The 20,584-nt window shown below is 44.3% G+C and overlaps 1 protein-coding gene across 1 annotated transcript in view; it reads right to left on the bottom strand.

Annotated features, from left to right (window-relative positions):
* Positions 1-20,584, bottom strand: part of LOC146783844 (ubiquitin-conjugating enzyme E2 G1-like) — a 46,757-nt gene that overhangs the window by 12,249 nt on the left and 13,924 nt on the right. The window contains exons 4-5 of the mRNA XM_085633257.1: positions 18,406-18,584; positions 15,280-15,381 (exon numbers count right to left, since the gene is read on the bottom strand). Of these exons, the coding sequence (XP_085489383.1) occupies positions 15,295-15,381; positions 18,406-18,584 (266 nt within the window). The 3' untranslated portion in view covers positions 15,280-15,294. The remainder of the gene's footprint in view (positions 1-15,279; positions 15,382-18,405; positions 18,585-20,584) is intronic.

Here is a 20,584-nt window from a genome sequence, read left to right as displayed (position 1 = left end):
GAAATAGATAACATGTTTACGGGTCAGCAATGGGACTTATTTTATTTAAAATGTTTTTATAGCATGAACAAGACCCATGAGGGTATCAGAGCACCTTACACTTGAGCAATAGACATGGGGCATATAGATTAGACAACAGGGTGATCAAAAGTACAAAGGGAGAAAACACTGATGATGGAAGTATGTACTAATGGTGGGGTACATGAGTCGGAGTGTAATAAGTGTTTATTACAGAGGCTAGTTAAAGTCATTGGAGGAGAGAATTTTTAAAATGTTCTATGAGGAGTCCATCAAGAGCTTTTTGTCAACTAAGTATTCCATTGTCTTCATTTATCCTGAACATGTTGTTAAATAATTTAGATGTTTCTTTTCGAATTGTACGGGATAGATAGGTGAATGGATGGAAGGATGGATGGAGAGTATGGGGATGGTGTAGATGGGTGAAAGGATCTGGGTGGGTGCTTAGATGGATAAATGGATGGTGCCGGGATGGGAATACCTACTCCATGAGATAAAGGCAGGTTACCCTGCCCTAAAATCCTGTCTGCACATATATCCTAAATTTTTATTTTGACTCTCGAATTACACTAATAAAAGTTTGTGCCCAAGGAGGTTATAGTTCTGCGACCAGGATGGTCGCACCAAACATGCCTCTCATATTAGACAGAGGTCTATTGTTCCTGTCCAAGGTATAACACACAAAGCAGTGATGACAGTATACAGGGTTTTGGGACCAATACTGTGACCGGATCCTTTTACCTGTGTCAGAGTGTGGCCGACCGGCCCTTCTTGTGTAAACCTCTGCTGTTATGGTTATGCTCAGAACCTTGCGCCGAAATCTTGTGTCTATATCGTGTGCATACGTGTAGTGCATGTTAAGCACCTGTACAGTAGTAGGGCTCTGTGTGTAAGTTAGCCTAAGAATTGAAGCCAGTGGAATCCATTTTAGATGCCCCTGGCTTGGCATGGCACAAGACAGAGGAGTAGGACACCTTCTCCAAACAGTGGAAGTGAACCGACTGCATTCCTGTGGACGGAGATCCAGGCACTGAAATGAGGAAAATGGAGACAAAGCTACCCTTCATGAGGACTTTTGTTAGTAAGGGAGCCCTGATTATTCTCTCCGGAGGGTTGCTTTTTGGTTAATGACTGGGTTAGGGAGGTGGCTGCTGTTTGTTGTGCTTGATGAAGACATTTCTGTGTCAGGCCTGCCCTTTTATCTAACCCGAATTACTCTTTGAGAGGTTACTGGCAGCCAGGTGCAGACACCTTTTGCTTAGTGTGCCTCTAGTAGTAATGAACTTTATTCGGTTGCAATAACCATCAAAGTATACACAAGAAAAATATAAAACAGAAGCACCAGCATCTAATACATAAAGACAATAATACATAGGATTCATTGAAAAAAATCCATGTAGATCAAAATACAATATCAATACAATGTCCTTGATAAAATTACAGTTAAACAGTATCTCTTAAAAGGACTAACTAAATAAACTCTTATGTGCCCTTAACCCTTTAGTGGTGCCTCTATGTTGGATGCTCTAAGCATGAGTCAGCCCGAGTGCGCCTTCTTGTGAGAAGCATGACTCTACACAAAAGCTCAGTCTGGACAGGAGTATGAGCAGGAAACTCGAAGGGAGAACCACGCGCACCGATTCTAAAGCTTGAGCCAGTAAATACACATCTCCTGTATAGGAACGGTGTGTAAAGGAGGAACCCAACGACCAAACGTGTTCAGATTACAGGTACTTAATAAATAAGGAAAGGGGGTGCTCCACAGAGTACTCTTAGGAATGCCGGGTGACCAGGGTCCGTGCCTGCGTGACAGCCAGAGACAATCACAGTGAAATTCACGCACACATGCACTATTTCCATCACATCTGCTCCAACCACTTACTCTACATTTCACTCCATCTGTGTCTACTAGTAGTAGTTGTAATGCCAATGAGCTGCGAGTCCAAATTTCTCAACAGAGCTGCTGGCACCAAAGGGTAAAGCGGCAGAATCGTGGGACATTATGCTGCCTGTCACATTTTGATTAGTATGCATATCGTTTGATAGTTTTAAAAAAAAATCTTTAAATAAGACCATTTACAGATTAAGGTTTGCTCAATACTTCTATGTAATATACAAACCAAACAAAATAACCTTTGACTTGTTCTTGTGTTCGCCATCTTCTTACTTTCATTTCATTACTTGAACTACTCAGATGTGTTGTAAAATCGACCTTTTACTTTGAAATGTTGTCCTGAATTTTGATCCTTTGTCCTGAATGTTAAGAGTTACTGTGCCGAATTTGCCTCACCCTACTACCAAGACTGAGTGATATACAACAAATGCAACCATTTATATATCATGGATAGTCCTACACGTGGAAACACCTAATCAATGTAGATAATCTTTGAAGGGCAAAAAGGAGTGGCAGGGTGGGGGGAAGGGTAGATTTAGTGGTAAGGATAATGGAATGACCACCCACATTTGCACAGGGTGTGGAAATGTGTAGTATCAGGGTATGCTGTTTAGGGTGACAATACTAGAGCACCAGAAACCCATGCTTCCGCTGCACAATTGTAGAAAAAAGTTCAGTTCTGCTGTGTTACAACTTTTCACGTACGTCAATAAAGCATACGTGGAAGAGGAGGACTGCTACATCCTTTTCATCTCATCCTACCTTAAACGTACCTACCACACCCTTCTCATACTCCCTCGGGCACATTTTCCAGCACTGCTCATGTGCCCTCTAAGACTGTGTTCAGTGCCCCTCTTCCCCCCCCCCCCGAAGATCCGTAAATAAAATTCTTAATGACAGTCTTTCTCCTGTGTACCCTTTTTGATGTGGAACACCCTTTCTTCACCTCTGTATCTTACTGGAATTTACCTGGTTTTCAGGAAGATAATGTAATCTATTTACATGCTAACATCTCTGTTTACATGCTTGTAGGAAGGTGGATGTCTGACTATGGTTACCCCCAACTTTTTGCCTAGTGTCTAGCTGGTTTTTCGACTTAGTTGGCCTGAGATCCTGCCATTCAGGGTCTCAGGCTGTCTGCTCTCTCTTTAAAATGGACTCCATGTACCCTAGGTACATTCCCAATTGGTAAGGATCACCTTATTGGACCCTGTACAGTGTACCCTAGGTACCCAGGGCATAGGTGTACCCTAGGCCTCCCAGGGGCTGCAGCATGTATTATGACACCCCTGGTCTGGCCTTCCAATCAGACACAACTGGCTGATCACTCAGCTGGGGCAAGGTCGTGTAATCACCCCTTGCTTAGATATAGTATGCCTATATCTACCCTTATATATAGACACATGTGTACCTATCAGTCACTCCTATGGCAGGCCTTAACAATCCTGGAGGCAGAGTGCTTGGTAACATGTGAGATGGTGCTCTAGCATGAGCTGAGCCTGTCTGCAGCTTTCGGAACCATGTCCTTATAGCTGTTCCATGATATAGCCTACCATATACTCTGAAAGTGCCTTATAATCTTAAACGGTTATGGTAACTATGGTTTGGCTTTATCAAAACATGTCGTGTAAGGTGTCTAACACTTTGGAATAATAGCCCCATACCATTTCTGGTGATGAGGATATTATTCCTCCCTTCTAGAGGGAGAGACATGTTAAAATCCTACTTTGCTGTTTAACTCTAACCAAAGCCTCAGCATCACAAAATGGATGCTGCTGCCACAGACACAAGTCTGACCTCCTGCTGCTGGGAGTGATCCCGGCAAGGGAGGCTTGGACAATAGGTTTCCTGCTTGGGGAGGTGCCAGCACCTCCCCAGACAGACTTTAGTGTATTGGGGCAGGGAGGGCTGAAAGGAATGAGACATGCCTGGGGCACACAAGGTGTCCCATTGTTCTGCTCGATTTTCCCGGCCTTCTTGTGAGGAACAATGATGGAATGTGACTTCAGTCTCTTATCATTCAAGTCTAAGGGTTAGAGTAGTGAATGGAGCCTATTTACTAGGCACTTCGACATGATTCTGTGCTCTTCCCCATAGATCAGGGCTTGCACACATAGCCTAGGGGATAGATTCGTTAGTATTAGGGATAACCTGTCCTGTAGTGAGGGTATTTCATGGAGCTGTGCTGAATTCAGGCCTGGTAGGCCTCAAACGGGAGAGACTCCATCTTTCTTTCTGCTCCGGCAGCTTGGGATGCTTCTAGGTCAAATGTAATGTTTTAGTTATGAGGTGTTACTCGCTTGGAGAGAACCGGTTCAGGCCGGCCCTTATCGAAGGATTGTATTTTTCTTCATGCCGAAGACACTACATCAGGCCGGCCGGCTGGGAACGTGTCCTTGGTACGGGGAGGTACAAGAATTTGGTGGGCGGCAGGTTACGGGCCGGAATTTTCCATGAGGAAACGCACCTCTATATTAGTGAAAGTCTGAGGCAGTTACATGTTCAGTCCGTAGGCGGCATCTAGCCGTTAGCAGAAAAGCTACTACTTATTCCAGGGAAGACAGACGCCATCTTGAAGGCGGAGAAGAACCGAGAGACAGATGCTCTCCTAGCAGAATAGCCAGAGAGGAGAGAGTAGCCGATAAGGAAGAGGTCCCAGTGACTCGGAGAAGGGTGATTCCAGGCGAGCCGAGGCACAGACGAGAAGGGAACCTAGATGACCACTGAGTGCAGGCTACATACTACTAAGGTGATGTCGACCCTTTCTTATTAGAGTGTACAACTTAATCTTTCACTTTTCTTTGCAGGTTATGTGTTATATCGTAATGTTATGTGATTGTGTATGTAATGAGTAATAAAGTACCCAGTTTGTAGTGAACCAACATGTGCTGCGTGTTCTTGTATGAGAGGGTAGCCTATTCTTCTAGTCAGCTGCGGCTACATGAACAGATGTTAACCCTGATCAGGTAAGTGGTAACTGAATAAGGGAAAGAGGAGCCCCTCGAACCTGAGAACAGGCTATGCTCGAACTGGCAATCCTTGTGTGATCTGATGAATAGTGAGACTGATTCCCTTTTTGTATGTTATGGTGGTCATAGGATGAACTGTCGTATGAGACTGCCGTCTAGGTAGAGAGGTCTGGATTCGTATAGGATCGCGAGGCCGCCACTTGTGATACTGTCGTATGGGCAGAGAGGTCTGGATTCGTAGGGGATCGCGAGGCCGCCACTTGTGCTGAGACTGCCGTCTGGGTAGAGAGGTCTGGATTCGTGTGGGATCGCGAGGCCGCCACTTGTGATACTGTCGTATGGGCAGAGAGGTCTGGATTCGTATAGGATCGCGAGGCCGCCACTTGTGATACTGTCGTATGGGCAGAGAGGTCTGGATTCGTAGGGGATCGCGAGGCCGCCGACTGTGCTGAGACTGCCGTCTGGGTAGAGAGGTCTGGATTCGTATGGAATCGCGAGGCCGCCACTTGTGCTGAGACTGCCGTCTGGGTAGAGAGGTCTGGATTCGTGTGGGATCGCGAGGCCGCCACTTGTGATACTGTCGTATGGGCAGAGAGGTCTGGATTCGTAGGGGATCGCGAGGCCGCCACTTGTGATACTGTCGTATGGGCAGAGAGGTCTGGATTCGTAGGGGATCGCGAGGCCGCCGGTTGTGCTGAGACTGCCGTCTGGGTAGAGAGGTCTGGATTCGTATGGAATCGCGAGGCCGCCACTTGTGCTGAGACTGCCGTCTGGGTAGAGAGGTCTGGATTCGTGTGGGATCGCGAGGCCGCCACTTGTGATACTGTCGTATGGGCAGAGAGGTCTGGATCCGTATGGGATCGCGAGGCCGCCGATTATAAGAGGTCTTGGTATGCATAGTAGGAATCCCCTGTCCTTAGGTGGTAGATATATGTGGTTGCAGGATTGTAAATAGGTTCTAGGGAGGGGGTAACGTTCTGGCTGGGTTAATGAGGCTCTGATGAGCGGGTTCTATCTGATCCGAAAACCCAAGCAGAACATTTGGCGTCACAAACCGTTTACGAAACCTGTGTGCGTTGTGGTTGTATCGTGTTTGCTTTCGGCGCGTGCGTGGTTTCGTTTGTATATTATTTGTATATAATTGTGTGTAGTTTTCTTTTCTCTTTCTTCTTTTTCTTTTTCTCTTTTTCTTTCTTTTCCGAGATGTTTTCTAGAAAGTCGTAATCTACCTTTAAGTTGCCCGTTGATATTCCCGGCTGGGATTCAACGCCTTATGAAGCCTTAGCCCGTGAGTGGGCTGATTCTACTGGTTTGAGTGAGAATTGGAATTCTTTTTTGGAGCTGGCGGAGCCGGTTAATGTGATTACTTGTTTACAGAAGGCGCCGGTATCTAAGGGTGATGAGCTTCCCGTTTTGGGACGCAGAGGTTGGATTGTTCTGTCTGCGTACAGAATTCTGCATGAGAGGTTGTTGCAGTTACAGAACTTGCATAAGGATTTGGAAGCGAACTTTGTTGAAATTCAGAATGCTCATACTTTGTTGCGGTGTCCTATAATCCGATCACACAAAAATTGCTGAGCACAACTGGTGAGGGTAAGAGCAGTCAATTTGCTGAACTCTATGCTGTTTATCAAGTTCTGAAACAAGAGTTACCTGGCACATGTCATATTTTCACCGATTCTTGGTCCACTGCCAATGGACTGGCAGTTTGGTTGCCGACTTGGCATTCCCATAGTTGGAAAATACGTTCAAAAGAACTGTGGGGAAAAGAATTATGGCAGGAGATTTGGGAGATGCTCCCACAGAGTACTGTTACAATCTTCCATGTGGATGCTCATACCCAGATAGACTGTCTTGACAAATTCTTTCATAATATTGCAGATGAGAAATTTAAAATTGCTGAGGCAGTGGTGGACAGGCAAGATTCTGATATTGCGGGATTGGCGAAATGGGCCCACCAGAAAGCAGGACACTTTGGAGAGAAAGCCACTAGCAGGTGGGCTGCTGATAGAGGAATTTATATTCCCCTAGATTTAATAAAAAATGTTATTCTACATTGTCCCATTTCTCAGCATATCAGGCAGCGCAAAGTGCCCCGAATTGTTAAAGGTCATTTACATCGCGGGAAATTGCCCGCTCAAATTTGGCAGATTGATTACATTGGTCCACTTCCTATGAGTAGGAATTGTCAATATGTTTGCACTATTGTTGATACATACAGTGGCCTGTTGGTGGCCCTTCCCTGTAAGCGAGCTACCCAATTGAATACTATTAAAACATTGGAATTGATTATGATGTATTATAGTGTGCCATTCCAAATTCAATATGATAATGCATCCCATTTTCGTGGAAGATTGGTACAGGAATTCTGTGTGGAAAACAATATTGAATGGGTGTTTCATATACCATATTATCCGCAGGCCTCGGGTCTTGTGGTGAGGTTGATTGGCCTGCTTAAAGATTAGTTACGCAAATTAACAGATGACAAGTATAAGAATTGGCGAGACTTTTTGCCTCAAGCGCTATTAATTTTGAATAACCGTCCTTTTCTAAATGCTGAATACCCACTTATGAGTTTGTTTCCTCCGAATGTTGATGCTAAGCCCAATGAAATCAGAGAGACTGTGATGTACTGGGAGATTACTCCCGGAGCTTTGGCTCCATGTAGAGCGACCCCAGGGTCGGCAGGTTTAGACTTGCATGCCATGGATGACACAGTTATAAAAAGTAAGGATCGAGTCATCATTGAAAATGGTGTTGGTGTTCATATACCAACTGGACATTCCGGATTAATCGCCCATAGATCGGGGCTGGCTGTAAAAGGCATTCAGGTGCTTGGAGGAATCATTGATAGTGATTATCAGGGAGAGATTAAGGTGCTCCTGCTGAATAGCAGTGAGGTTGACTTACTGATACATCAAACTGTCCGAGTGGCTCAATTGCTAATAATGCCTGTTTTCAGTGGTGAGATCACAAAAGGCACTGCCCCGACGTTGCTAACTGTACGAGGCCAGAAAGGTTTTGGCTCCACAGATAATCCTGGGGCCAGTGTTTGGGTGCAGTCGCCTAAGAATCCCCCTGAACAAGCAGAAGTCATTGCAACCGGTCAAGACAACACCATTTTAGTTATGAGACCAGGGAAAGATAGCTGGGAAGCAGTCCCGGCTGACAAATGTTACTTACGAGAATGAATAATGCCTGTATTTGATTCTCTTTCAGATCATTCTTTGGACTGTTGCTGCAGGATGTGTCGGCGTTGGACTCCTTTTGGGCTGGTACGACGGGAGAGGAGGGATCCCATCAACCCGGGCTGAGTTGAGAACCCGAGTGTCGCATTCCTTCGCTGCGTGGGATTCGTCGTCGAACTTTTGGATTACATTAGCCAAACAAGTGACTAAAGCCCCTCATTTCTGCTTGACACCGATGAGATCGGTGACGGACATTCTAGCGACTTGTTTAGTTGCTGTCCCTGCTTCATTGGAGACTTTGACTCATATTTTTAATATATCAAATGCTCGCCCCAATGTTCTTCTGGGCGATTTCGCTGCCCATGAGTATTGCCCCTTGTGTACTGTACTGTCAGACCCGATACCCCCCATCCAGTCCCAAATAGTTACCTATAATATCACACAGGGTGTTCCTTACTTGTGATCCTAGTGCGATTTCTGAATGTATGCGTTTAAGATTGAAAGGTGCCACTTCATTCACCGCTCATGAACGAACTTTGTGCCTTCAAAGGACACCGAAAACATGTACTTCTGTTCAGAATAACATGACTTGCAAGAGTTTGGTAGTTACCCCCAGTCATTATCGCACGATGTTACTCCAACTCTCGTGTGATTCGAGATACAGTGAGGTTACAGGAGGACTGTGACTCATCTTTGCATTTATCTGAATACCTTAGCCTAGCTATTTCAATTGTTGGTGTTCCTGCTTTGGCAGTTTATAATGCCAAATCTATTGGGAAAATGGCCTGCTGGATGGTGAAATCCATCAATCATACTTCTACAGTCCTGTCTGACATGCTATTAGACGCCCAGGGTGAACGTAGGGCTATCTTGCAAAATCGAGCGGCCATTGATTATCTTTTGCTTAAACATGGACACGATTGTTCTGATTTTTAGGGTCTTTGTTGTTTTAACTTGTTAGAAAACACATTGACCAGGGCTGGTTTGACTGGCTCTTTAATTGGTTACCTGATTTGCATATGTTACGTCAGATATTAGGCTGATTGCTATCGGCATTTTGATTTCTATCTGTTGCTTTATTCAGTGTATTCCTTCACTACTTCAATTCTGCACACCTGGTACTAGGCATAGATCAGTTAGTCTTGTTTCATATTATTCTTCCACAGATATTAGTTCTGTTTAATGAATGTATAATAGACTGAAGTCAAGGGTGAAATGTTCTGCTCGATTTTCCCGGCCTTCTTATGAGGAACAATGATGGAATGTGACTTCAGTCTCTTATCATTCAAGTCTAAGGGTTAGAGTAGTGAATGGAGCCTATTTACTAGGCACTTCGACATGATTCTGTGCTCTTCCCCATAGATCAGGGCTTGCACACATAGCCTAGGGGATAGATTCGTTAGTATTAGGGATAACCTGTCCTGTAGTGAGGGTATTTCATGGAGCTGTGCTGAATTCAGGCCTGGTAGGCCTCAAACGGGAGAGACTCCATCTTTCTTTCTGCTCCGGCAGCTTGGGATGCTTCTAGGTCAAATGTAATGTTTTAGTTATGAGGTGTTATTCGCTTGGAGAGAACCGGTTCAGGCCGGCCCTTATCGAAGGATTGTATTTTTCTTCATGCCGAAGACACTACATCAGGCCGGCCGGCTGGGAACGTGTCCTTGGTACGGGGAGGTACAAGAATTTGGTGGGCGGCAGGTTACGGGCCGGAATTTTCCATGAGGAAACGCACCTCTATATTAGTGAAAGTCTGAGGCAGTTACATGTTCAGTCCGTAGGCGGCATCTAGCCGTTAGCAGAAAAGCTACTACTTATTCCAGGGAAGACAGACACCATCTTGAAGGCGGAGAAGAACCGAGAGACAGATGCTCTCCTAGCAGAATAGCCAGAGAGGAGAGAGTAGCCGATAAGGAAGAGGTCCCAGTGACTCGGAGAAGGGTGATTCCAGGCGAGCCGAGGCACAGACGAGAAGGGAACCTAGATGACCACGGAGTGCAGGCTACATACTACTAAGGTGATGTCGACCCTTTCTTATTAGAGTGTACAACTTAATCTTTCACTTTTCTTTGCAGGTTATGTGTTATATCGTAATGTTATGTGATTGTGTATGTAATGAGTAATAAAGTACCCAGTTTGTAGTGAACCAACATGTGCTGCGTGTTCTTGTATGAGAGGGTAGCCTATTCTTCTAGTCAGCTGCGGCTACATGAACAGATGTTAACCCTGATCAGGTAAGTGGTAACTGAATAAGGGAAAGAGGAGCCCCTCGAACCTGAGAACAGGCTATGCTCGAACTGGCAATCCTTGTGTGATCTGATGAATAGTGAGACTGATTCCCTTTTTGTATGTTATGGTGGTCATAGGATGAACTGTCGTATGAGACTGCCGTCTAGGTAGAGATGTCTGGATTCGTATAGGATCGCGAGGCCGCCACTTGTGATACTGTCGTATGGGCAGAGAGGTCTGGATTCGTATAGGATCGCGAGGCCGCCACTTGTGATACTGTCGTATGGGCAGATAGGTCTGGATTCGTAGGGGATCGCGAGGCCGCCGACTGTGCTGAGACTGCCGTCTGGGTAGAGAGGTCTGGATTCGTATGGAATCGCGAGGCCGCCACTTGTGCTGAGACTGCCGTCTGGGTAGAGAGGTCTGGATTCGTGTGGGATCGCGAGGCCGCCACTTGTGATACTGTCGTATGGGCAGAGAGGTCTGGATTCGTAGGGGATCGCGAGGCCGCCGGTTGTGCTGAGACTGCCGTCTGGGTAGAGAGGTCTGGATTCGTATGGAATCGCGAGGCCGCCACTTGTGCTGAGACTGCCGTCTGGGTAGAGAGGTCTGGATTCGTGTGGGATCGCGAGGCCGCCACTTGTGATACTGTCGTATGGGCAGAGAGGTCTGGATCCGTATGGGATCGCGAGGCCGCCGATTATAAGAGGTCTTGGTATGCATAGTAGGAATCCCCTGTCCTTAGGTGGTAGATATATGTGGTTGCAGGATTGTAAATAGGTTCTAGGGAGGGGGTAACGTTCTGGCTGGGTTAATGAGGCTCTGATGAGCGGGTTCTATCTGATCCGAAAACCCAAGCAGAACACCCATGCATAGTCCAGTTCAAACCGGTGCTGGGGCACACCAGCCCCAGTCCTGGCGCGAAACTGGACAAAGGGAAGGGGGTGTAACCACCCCCCTCCCAGGTCCCACCCATAAGGCGTGACCTAGCAGGTAACCCAGCCCCCCAGATTAGTATAAGAGTGGGAGTTGGGCCTCAAGACTTTAGATTATCCTGAACCTGCAACTTGAACAGAAACTCTGGACCTTCGACATTCGACGAAAGAAGAAGACTGAAGAATCTCCCTTGTGGCCAAGGAGTGGCTACCCTGTGCAAACAGGCACCATCAAGAGACTACCCTTTGCTTTGCTCCAGTTCTACGAGGGACCGACTGCAGAGCCCGACCAGAGCCTTGACTTCCAGACTTCTCTTACCCTGATCCACATCCACAGCCGTGCTGAGATCCGTGGAGGCGACGAGAGACGTGGGACCGGCTACCTGGGAAAAGTGGCTAGTATCTTCATGCGCAGCTTCTGAGGCACCCTCGAAGTTGTGCACCGGGGATTGAGAAGCCCCAACCCCAAGCACCATCTGCACCGAAGATCAGCCCCCCACACTCCACGAGTCCTGCGTGGGGCCCTTCTGCATTTTCCTGCTTGCCGCGTCTGTCCGGTTGCTTGCCCGCTGGCTAGTGGCCTTTGTGACGACGCACCCTGAAATATTCATCGCTGGTTTGGCTACTCCAGACTGGCTCCCGCTTCACTGCAAAGAAGAAGCACCCCAGACCTTCCTGGTCTGCACCAGAAGCAAGTCCTCCGTTCTTCGTGGGTTCCGCTTGCCAAGGCTTGGTGAGTCCTAGTCCAACTTCGACGCCGCCGACAGCAAGAGCCTTCGTGGGACAGCTCGCCTCCTGGTCCTGGTCGTCCTCGACGTTCCCTGGTCCTCGTGGCTGCAGCGACAAGCTTCACCTTCACCTGCAATCTTCACGACATCGCCTGGTTCCTTCCTGGTTCCACGTGGTCACTGGCTAGTGACCTTGACTCTGTCCCTTCTGCTTGCAGGTATCCTTTCTTCCTGATCCCAGCCTTGGGATCCACCGGACACTCTTCACTGACTTCCTGTCAGCATCTTTCTTCAGGCATCCATAGAAGTCGACGACGAAACCCGACGCAACTTCACCCCTATGCACCCGCAGCCTGTGGGCTAGGTAACTTGGGTACTCCGGTGCTCATCAGGATAGTGACTATCCTAGTGTCTAGTTTTCCAGTCTCGACTTCCTAGCTACTCCGGAAGTGTCCTAAATCTATTTAATTCAAAACTGTACTATTTCTATCGATTATACGCATTACGCGTGAGTGTTTCCACTCTGCACCCGAATCCCGTGGGCCTCCCACTTCCTACCTGTTGCTAGTGTAGTGTAGCCCCAGCGATTCCCTAGGCCTAGGCCTATCCTATTTCCGTGACAGTGGTCCTTATACCACTTACTTAGTATATGGTTTGCGTGGCCCCTAGGGCCATGTATGCATAAATAAGACTGTGTTGTACTTACCTCTAATCTCATAAAGAGTGCTGAGGGTTTTTCTAGAATAAATACACTTTATTTTATATATATATATCTGTTGTGGTGTCCTTTCATTTGGTATTCAAGGGATTATATATGGTATCACAGCTGGCTTCACATGCCATTCAGAGTTTAGCCTAAGAATGCTCTTGTCCATGCTACCATTAGGATAGCTGGTCTATAAGGTTGACTTTACAACCAATCACCATAAGGGTATTTGGACTGATATAAGGTGTACACTAGAACTAGTGACATCATACATCAGGCCAACTTCTCACAATGCTTACCCATACAGCCTATCAACTTCCGGATTGGCAGTTTTAGCCCCAAGATGCCAGGTTGATAAATGTGAGCTCTACAAAAAGCAAACTTAACATGCTATGAATGTATTTAATAGGCTGGGGGAGTTACAAATGGCGGGGAAAGGGGGTATAATTTGATCTGGCACGCCTTTCGTGCAGAGAAAGAAAAGAGCTGACAGGTCAGCAGCTTGACCTGAAGTACAGAATTGGGCATTTCTGCTGGGAACTTTTTGTCTGCCATCAAATTATTTGCATCTACCTTTTTTAAAGGTTTATTTTCCTTTCTTTGGTGCTTGTTCAATAGTATAAGCAACGAAAGTGAGCCAGGGATTCAGTTGTTTAAAGAACAGGTCGAGTCAGACATAGAAATTCTTTGCTTTGCTTCTCTTACCTTGAACCAGTCGATTCACACATGGCAAAAGTCCTTTTATAAGGCTAACTATTTGTACCCAGTGCAAACAACACCTTTAAATTGATGCATCTGTGAAGGGTCGGTGCCTTCAATATGCCCCACATCCCAAGTAGACCAATTTCAGAATTGCATACATAGTTGACTACCTGTTGCCATTGAGAAGACATTACAAGAATCCTATGTTTTATAGCACAAGAGACTCTAGAATACATCGGGACCTGGGTAATGGGTAACTTCTAAAGAACAATGGACCCTAAGGAAGCCGTAATGTTTTCACTAGTATCAACAGAGAGGTATAAAACATGATCAGTACTCAAGGGGAGCAATACTAATGTCAAATGCGTGTGCCACAATCCTCAAATATCAGCACAGCGCGCCAGTTTGGAATTGTTATAGTGGGTCTCTACAGTCTGTCAACAGCGTTTCGATCCACTGAAATTATTGAATCATTGTCAGGACTTAATTATACTTTGTCCAAAACAGTCGAAAGTACAATCCGTAAAGGCAAAAAGCAATTCAAGAGGAAAAGGATGCAAGCATATCAGAATGACAGTGAGAGATGTAGATGGCTTTGTGGTTGAAAAGGATCAAGGGATGAAGGCCGAGGTTAGGTGAAGACTAAGGAATGCGAGTTCCTATATTGAACCTGCGACGTGCACCACAAGCTGTGGAAGTCCGTGTGTGCCCGACTGCACACTGAGGAACCAATTCAAGAGTCCCCGATCAAAGGAAAACAGTACGCCCAACACACGGATCCCTTCCTCACTGTGCGACCGGACCCACATGGACTGTCACACCTTGGGGTGTACATCGCGGGTTCAATCACCTTGGTTCCTGTCCGTGACTGAGGAATCCTATATCCCTCTCCTCTCGGATCTTCCTGGCTGGGCTCATCTGGATATTCGTATTCTGCTTCAAGCAAATACCAGAACTAAACCTCCTTTGTCTTCATCTATCCTTCGCTTTCCTCCCTGGATCCTTTTCGACTGCCAAGCCATATAGGACTACCCAGACGAGCCCATCAAATAATTTAGATCACTTACATAGGTGTAATAAGATGATACAACAAGGCGAACCTATTTCACATGCTAGTTCATTTCAAACTACTTGGAACTTCATATATTTTTACGTGTATGGGTGTGGTTTTCTTTTTTTTTCTTTTACAAAGTTTGTTTTACCTTACCAGGTTATAGGAAGCATCAAAGTCTATAATTGTCAAAAACGATTTTACTGTAACACACTTAAAAAATGTGTTTATCTTTAAAAAAAAGTATTTACTGTGGACCTCTTTACATAATTTGATAAATGTGAGAACTGGCACAGCACAATTACATACAGACCTTTCTCTAGCTTTACTCCAGAACAGACACAAGCAGTAGCTTAATATATGCAACATTATATCATAATTATCAATGATTCCGAGAAGCCTTAGAATTGAGTCTTAACCACATTCAAGGTCACTTTAAAACGTACTTTGACAGACTTATCCCAAAGAAGGGAAACGTTATTTTGCCCTGTTTGGGCTCGCCTATCAGGGTGATGTACTGTGCATGCTTTAAGAATAATGAAGCTTAAGTGGTTGGCAAAGAACACTGAATTTCAATGCTGTGAAAAGAAAAGTTAACATTAAATTGGGATTAAAGCAGAGCAGTGGCTTTTGAGCAACAGAACAAACATACCACTCTGCCAGTCATTAGTGTTGGCTTTCCATGCATGCGATGCCGCTGCTTTGTGATCACAGTGAGCTGGGAAACTATTTCAGATGAGCTCCTCTATAGGCAAAGAGGAATGGATATTTTGTCTTTTCACAAGTGGTTGTCAGAGCAGTGATTAAACAAAACAATGAGATCAATGTCACAAAGTAAGTGGTGCAGAGTTGCAACATTTACCTGCTTGTATTAACCTCATTCAAACGCCATCTCTTGACTTTTTCTCACACATCGAGCAACTTTTCTCCTGAATTCGCCATTGGGATCTTCTCTCCATTCTTTCTGTAAAATTGGAAGGAGGAGGCGGTTAGGGAAGAAAGGAGGCTACAGTCAGATAATGGACGGCTTTGTGTTGTCATCTGGTTCAAGCATGGAGTGCCAAGTTTAAAGTCATACTCCCTTATAGTCAAAAGATACATCTGTAATTCGAATGACAGCGAGTTACGATGCAGGAAGCACAGCAAGTAGACAGGAAATAATAAAATAATAGTAAGCAAGAAATTTTCCAAACCTTAGATTCAAATCCCACACTGATTAAAGAGAGATCGGTGAAGAGCAAACAGTGGCATGGGTGGAGACTTATAGGAAAGAGCAACCATGTCCTTTATCCAGTAACATTCAGATTTCTTTGTATGACCTTGCTCTAAAGGTTGTTAAAGTAGGGACACAACTTGTAAATCTAGCTTTCCACCACGGGCATGGTCTTCAAATTCATAAACAGACTGTCCTAAACACATTGTGTTAGGTAAATTGAAACTTACTGAAAATATGCCTGCAGGAGGGGAATTTTTTTTTTTTTTTTTTTTTTTTAAATTGAGATCATTGGAATTACATTTTAACACTATAAATTTGGTTAAAAATATGCTATATTTTTGCCCAAAAAAGGAAAAATAAGCAGCTCCTTTAAGGAATTTGGGAGCTCATTTACTTCAGAATGCCTTTCGGTGTCAATCAGTCCAATACCGCCTGGCGTATTGAGTAGAAGGGTGGAAGTATGTGTTCCAAAAGTCGCAATACTTTAAATAGACGTTTTGACAGGCAGTCTGTGGGTAGATTTAAGATGGCAGTAGTTCTACTGTGATATTCCATGCGATGCAAGAACAGGTGGTTATGGTGAATGGTCTTCTGCGACACCTTGCATAAGAGACATAACCTGCACAGGTGTTTTTACCCTCATTCTTGTGACCAGACACAAGAATCTTGATAGCAGCACTGTTGTGTGCAGTCAGGAGAAATGCAAGCAATCTTTGTTTTGTGTGGTATCCACCAGATCAGCAGAAAGGTATTTTTGAAAAAGAGTAAGCATATATTCCTTTTTAGTCTATGAAAACAGCATTTCCTATGGAGATTGTTCTAGGTACATGGATCCAAAGTCAATTTCACTTTTTGCAGTGCAAAAAGATTGAGTTGCGGTCAGCATCTTCCGGAGAATATGTTTTTGAGAACAGTCATATGCACTCACCTTGTTATTTTCAGATTCTTTTTAGCTCATTGGCCTTAGTGCCTGATGGCCCAGCGCGTAAACAGCAGACACCTACAAGCCTGGGGCTAGTGAGCCAGAAACTAATACCAAATCTCACTCATCCACCATTTCCTTTATAACGACAGTAGTTTCTAATGAGCATTACAAAACTGTCCCAAAACATCTATGAAGATTAGTTGTGAAGGAAGGTATTCTGGAAGGAGACTCGCTGTCAACATATTCTTCTTTTGGCTCACCAAGGGAATAACTAAGAGATGCAGAAGATCAACCGAAATCATCTTCATAATCTCCTGTTCTATGACACCACTGGAGGTCTACTGTGAAGTAATGCATTAAGGTCAATAAATATGCACAATGCCACAGAGCCCAAGAAAGGAAACCTGGCTGGCGGTCAGAAATAATAGTTTTAGGTTGAATATATTTCTAGTGTATAGAAGACAGTCTTTCCTCCAAAGGATACACATCAGCTACCCGTCTTTCTAGAGCAACAGCTGAACTAGCATGGTTGTCAACTATGTATATCTTACTTGGAGTTCCAGGTTTTGTAGAACCAGGAGTCTCAATATCTTGACACACCTTGATGCCAAAGGTTGCCTTGACCAACCAGTAGTCCAACTGGATGGTTAAGTATTTTCTCTCAGAATAGCTGTCATTACTGCCATGCACTTGAAAAAAGAGCAGACTTTAACCAGAAAGGCAGACTTTCGAATTGAGGGAGGGTGGTGGCATCTTTGAAAATATGCAATGACAAAGCTAGTAGGTCTTAGGTCTCTAAGACCAAACTATTGTCTTTGCCAATGCTTTTTGCTATTCGCATGAATGCACACTGCTGGCATTGTTACAAAATGTTTTGATCCCTGAAAATCCAATGCAAGATCATCACCAATGCGTAACAGTCACAAAGCATATGCACATGTGCATGGTAATGCACAGCAGCCACTTGTTTTTACTGACAGACTGTACATAAATACAATTTTAAAGAAGATGAAAAGTACATACTAGAGTGAGCAAAAGAAAAAATTAGCTGGGAGGGAGGTGATTGGAAGAAGTGCACTGGGGAGGGAGAAGGAAAAAAATAACTCACGGGGAACAGGATGGAGAGTGGGTGGAATGAAAGGAGTGCTTGGGGAAGAAGAAATAGGGAGAAAGAGCAAGTAAACCTGCACTTCCATGAACTGCAAAATTTAAGATAAAGAGTCTCTTCAAGTATGATGTAAAGGGTACAACTCATTCAATTACAAAGACGTGAATATATATGTGTGTGTGTGTATGTATGTATGTATATCCACCCACCAAGACTTTCAGGAGCCTAAACGAGTGGATGTGTTCACATCGGAGACTAAAATGATGATAAACCGCTTTTTGAGTGCTGGTTTTTCTAGCTGGAAGTTGGCAATTTTCAATGTTTGGGAGGGAAAAGCAGTCCCACCAATAGCCTGTGACGTCATTCAACATAGGGATATATATCTGGATCTTTCTATAGCCAGATTATAAACAGTTGAATCTGGCAATATTAGGTCCAAGTAGTAGTGTGCACTTTAATAGGTGCGAGACAAGCAAAACCATGATTTTTCCTGCTTTTAATGAGTAGCAGGGGAGATAAAGGTGCAAACTTAACTGAAGGGAAAGATATTTCTAATAAACTTGCTCATTAAAGAGAGGTAGCGAATACATCAGAGTGCTCAACACTGCCAAAATTATGGTTTAAAATCAACAGGTTTTGAGTAATTACAGCTTTGGTATGGTTATTCACTGCACATTTTGTAACAGTCAAACCAACGTTTAATCAACATTCATCGAAGAAAAATAAACCGAACACTCACTGCAGCATCAACATTGGCTGGAGAGTCGCTGTTGGGATCTGCCAGCATAGATATAACACTGATCATGATGGTTTCCACTGTGTGGATTGGAAGCCAGCGCTCTTCTGGTTTTTCATAACCAAACTTATCCTCACCAGGCTCATGAAGGATGGAAATGCAGACATCCCCATTCTTTGCAACTAGATTAAACAAAAGCAAGGAGAAAGATTGTATGTGCAACAGAAAACCAATAAAATGTACACATTTTGATGGGATTGCACAACTATTCAAAATGTACTTAGCAAGCAAAGAACTGGTTATTAACATACAAACCCATCAGTCACGAAAACTTTATTTACGTAGGATGCACAACTTATCACAGAGTGACCACATTTTTTTAAATTGAGATACAAATGTAGGTGTCAGCTTAACTGGAAGGAGCTTATGTATTCACCACTTAAAAAAAACAAAAAACAGGCATTGGCAAAGCCAGAAGAAAGTACCGCTTGACAATGTTGAGGGTAATGCCAATGTCCAATTTCCCATATTAAAAGAAGAAAAAGTAATTGTAGTGATCTGAGCATGTTTTGTGACCTTGGCATCTCGAACGTAATGATTTCAGGGTTTAGAATGTGTAGATTTGAAGAGGGACAGTGGAAGCAAGAAGCTAATGATGATTCAGATAGAAAGCTTGTTTCAACAGTAGATAAATACGAATCTGCTACAAACTATCACCTCTTCCTCACGCTACCCTCTCCCCACTGTCCCTCTTCAAATCTACACATTCTAAAACCTGACATCATTCTATTCAAGACTTCGGATAATCAGTCAGATCAATATTTTGCCAAAATTCAAGATGATCAAGGATATGATCTTAGTTGTCAGGGAGGATGATGTGATCACAGGCGTTCCTGCTAATTGTGTTGATCTTTATGTTGTAATTGGAGATAAGACTGAAGTTGTTGGGTGATTCGGGAGCCAGAATAACTATGATCACTCATATGTTATTCGAAGGGCTTTGGCCAAGGAGGTTACTTACATTAAGTGATGAGAAGAGAATTTCGGTGAACTAGTTATGATTAATAAAGTGTGTAAAAGCACAGCCAAAGTGAATGGTCGATATTGGTGGAATGCAGGAAAAGTGGTGAGGTGTAAAGATATGGCAGAGTCCGTCCACAGGGCGGACAATGGTCCAGATGCTGTTACTGGGAGTAGTCTGGGTACCAACAGGAATGATGACAACAGCTCTTGTACAAGTTTCCAAAACTAACCCAGTAGGGGTACTCATACGAGTGCTCGCAGGAGTTATTGTGTCAGATGGCTACCTATTCGGTTCAGATAATTTGGAATTTTCCAAATTCTGATGTGTGTTTATTGTACATTGTTATTTTTGTTACATTAAGTTTTTCCCAGTTTTTGTACCTGGTTTTTGCCAGGTACATTTTGTTTTGCATTATGATTAATGTCATTGGATTTTGGTTGAAACACCTTTTTATGTTGGAGTTTATATTTATTTTTTTGTACGCCATTTAAGGGCGTAAAGTAATGTAGTGATCTGACCATGTCTTGTGACCTTGGCATCTATGATGTAATGATGTCAGGGTTTAGAATGTGTAGATTTGAAGAGAGACAGTGGGGAAGGAAGTTTCAGGGAGAGGAGTCCCCGGTGATCGTTTATGGCAGCTTCTTACTTATCTACTTGAATAAAGTTTCCTATCTCAATCTACCCTGGCATTCTCATTTTAGAGACTAATACATTCTTGTGTTGTATACTTTCAGGACAGCCATGGTATTGTACGACTACACAATGCAGGCTACATCTGGAAACGCGACAACAATCATAAAAGTTTCGAAAATAATATTTTCATTGCTTTCTAAATTTTGAACATGGCTTGTCACCCCTACTGAGTTTGCTATTCTCTGTGGCGTATAAACACCCCCACCTTAGCAAAGCAAATAGGGGCTACCACCATAGAGAGGTACAGCACTGGACAGAGCAGCAGGACAGCATCCAGACGTCACCAAGGCCATTCAGATTATTACTCTTGCCAGAATCCCCAGGATACTTAATCTTAGTCCCCGGGCTTCCTAGGCTAGGAAGAGGACTGTAGGGAGCGGGGAGGCCTGTGGGCCTAATGGGAAGAGCTGCACCTCTTGTTCTCTACCTCAGGGAACCAACAAAGCCTGGGCTGTGGGAGAT

This window comes from Triturus cristatus, chromosome 11, assembly GCF_964204655.1.
Source record: "Triturus cristatus chromosome 11, aTriCri1.1, whole genome shotgun sequence".
Classification (NCBI taxonomy): domain Eukaryota; kingdom Metazoa; phylum Chordata; class Amphibia; order Caudata; family Salamandridae; genus Triturus; species Triturus cristatus.
This window is presented reverse-complemented; position numbering and strand designations above follow the sequence as displayed.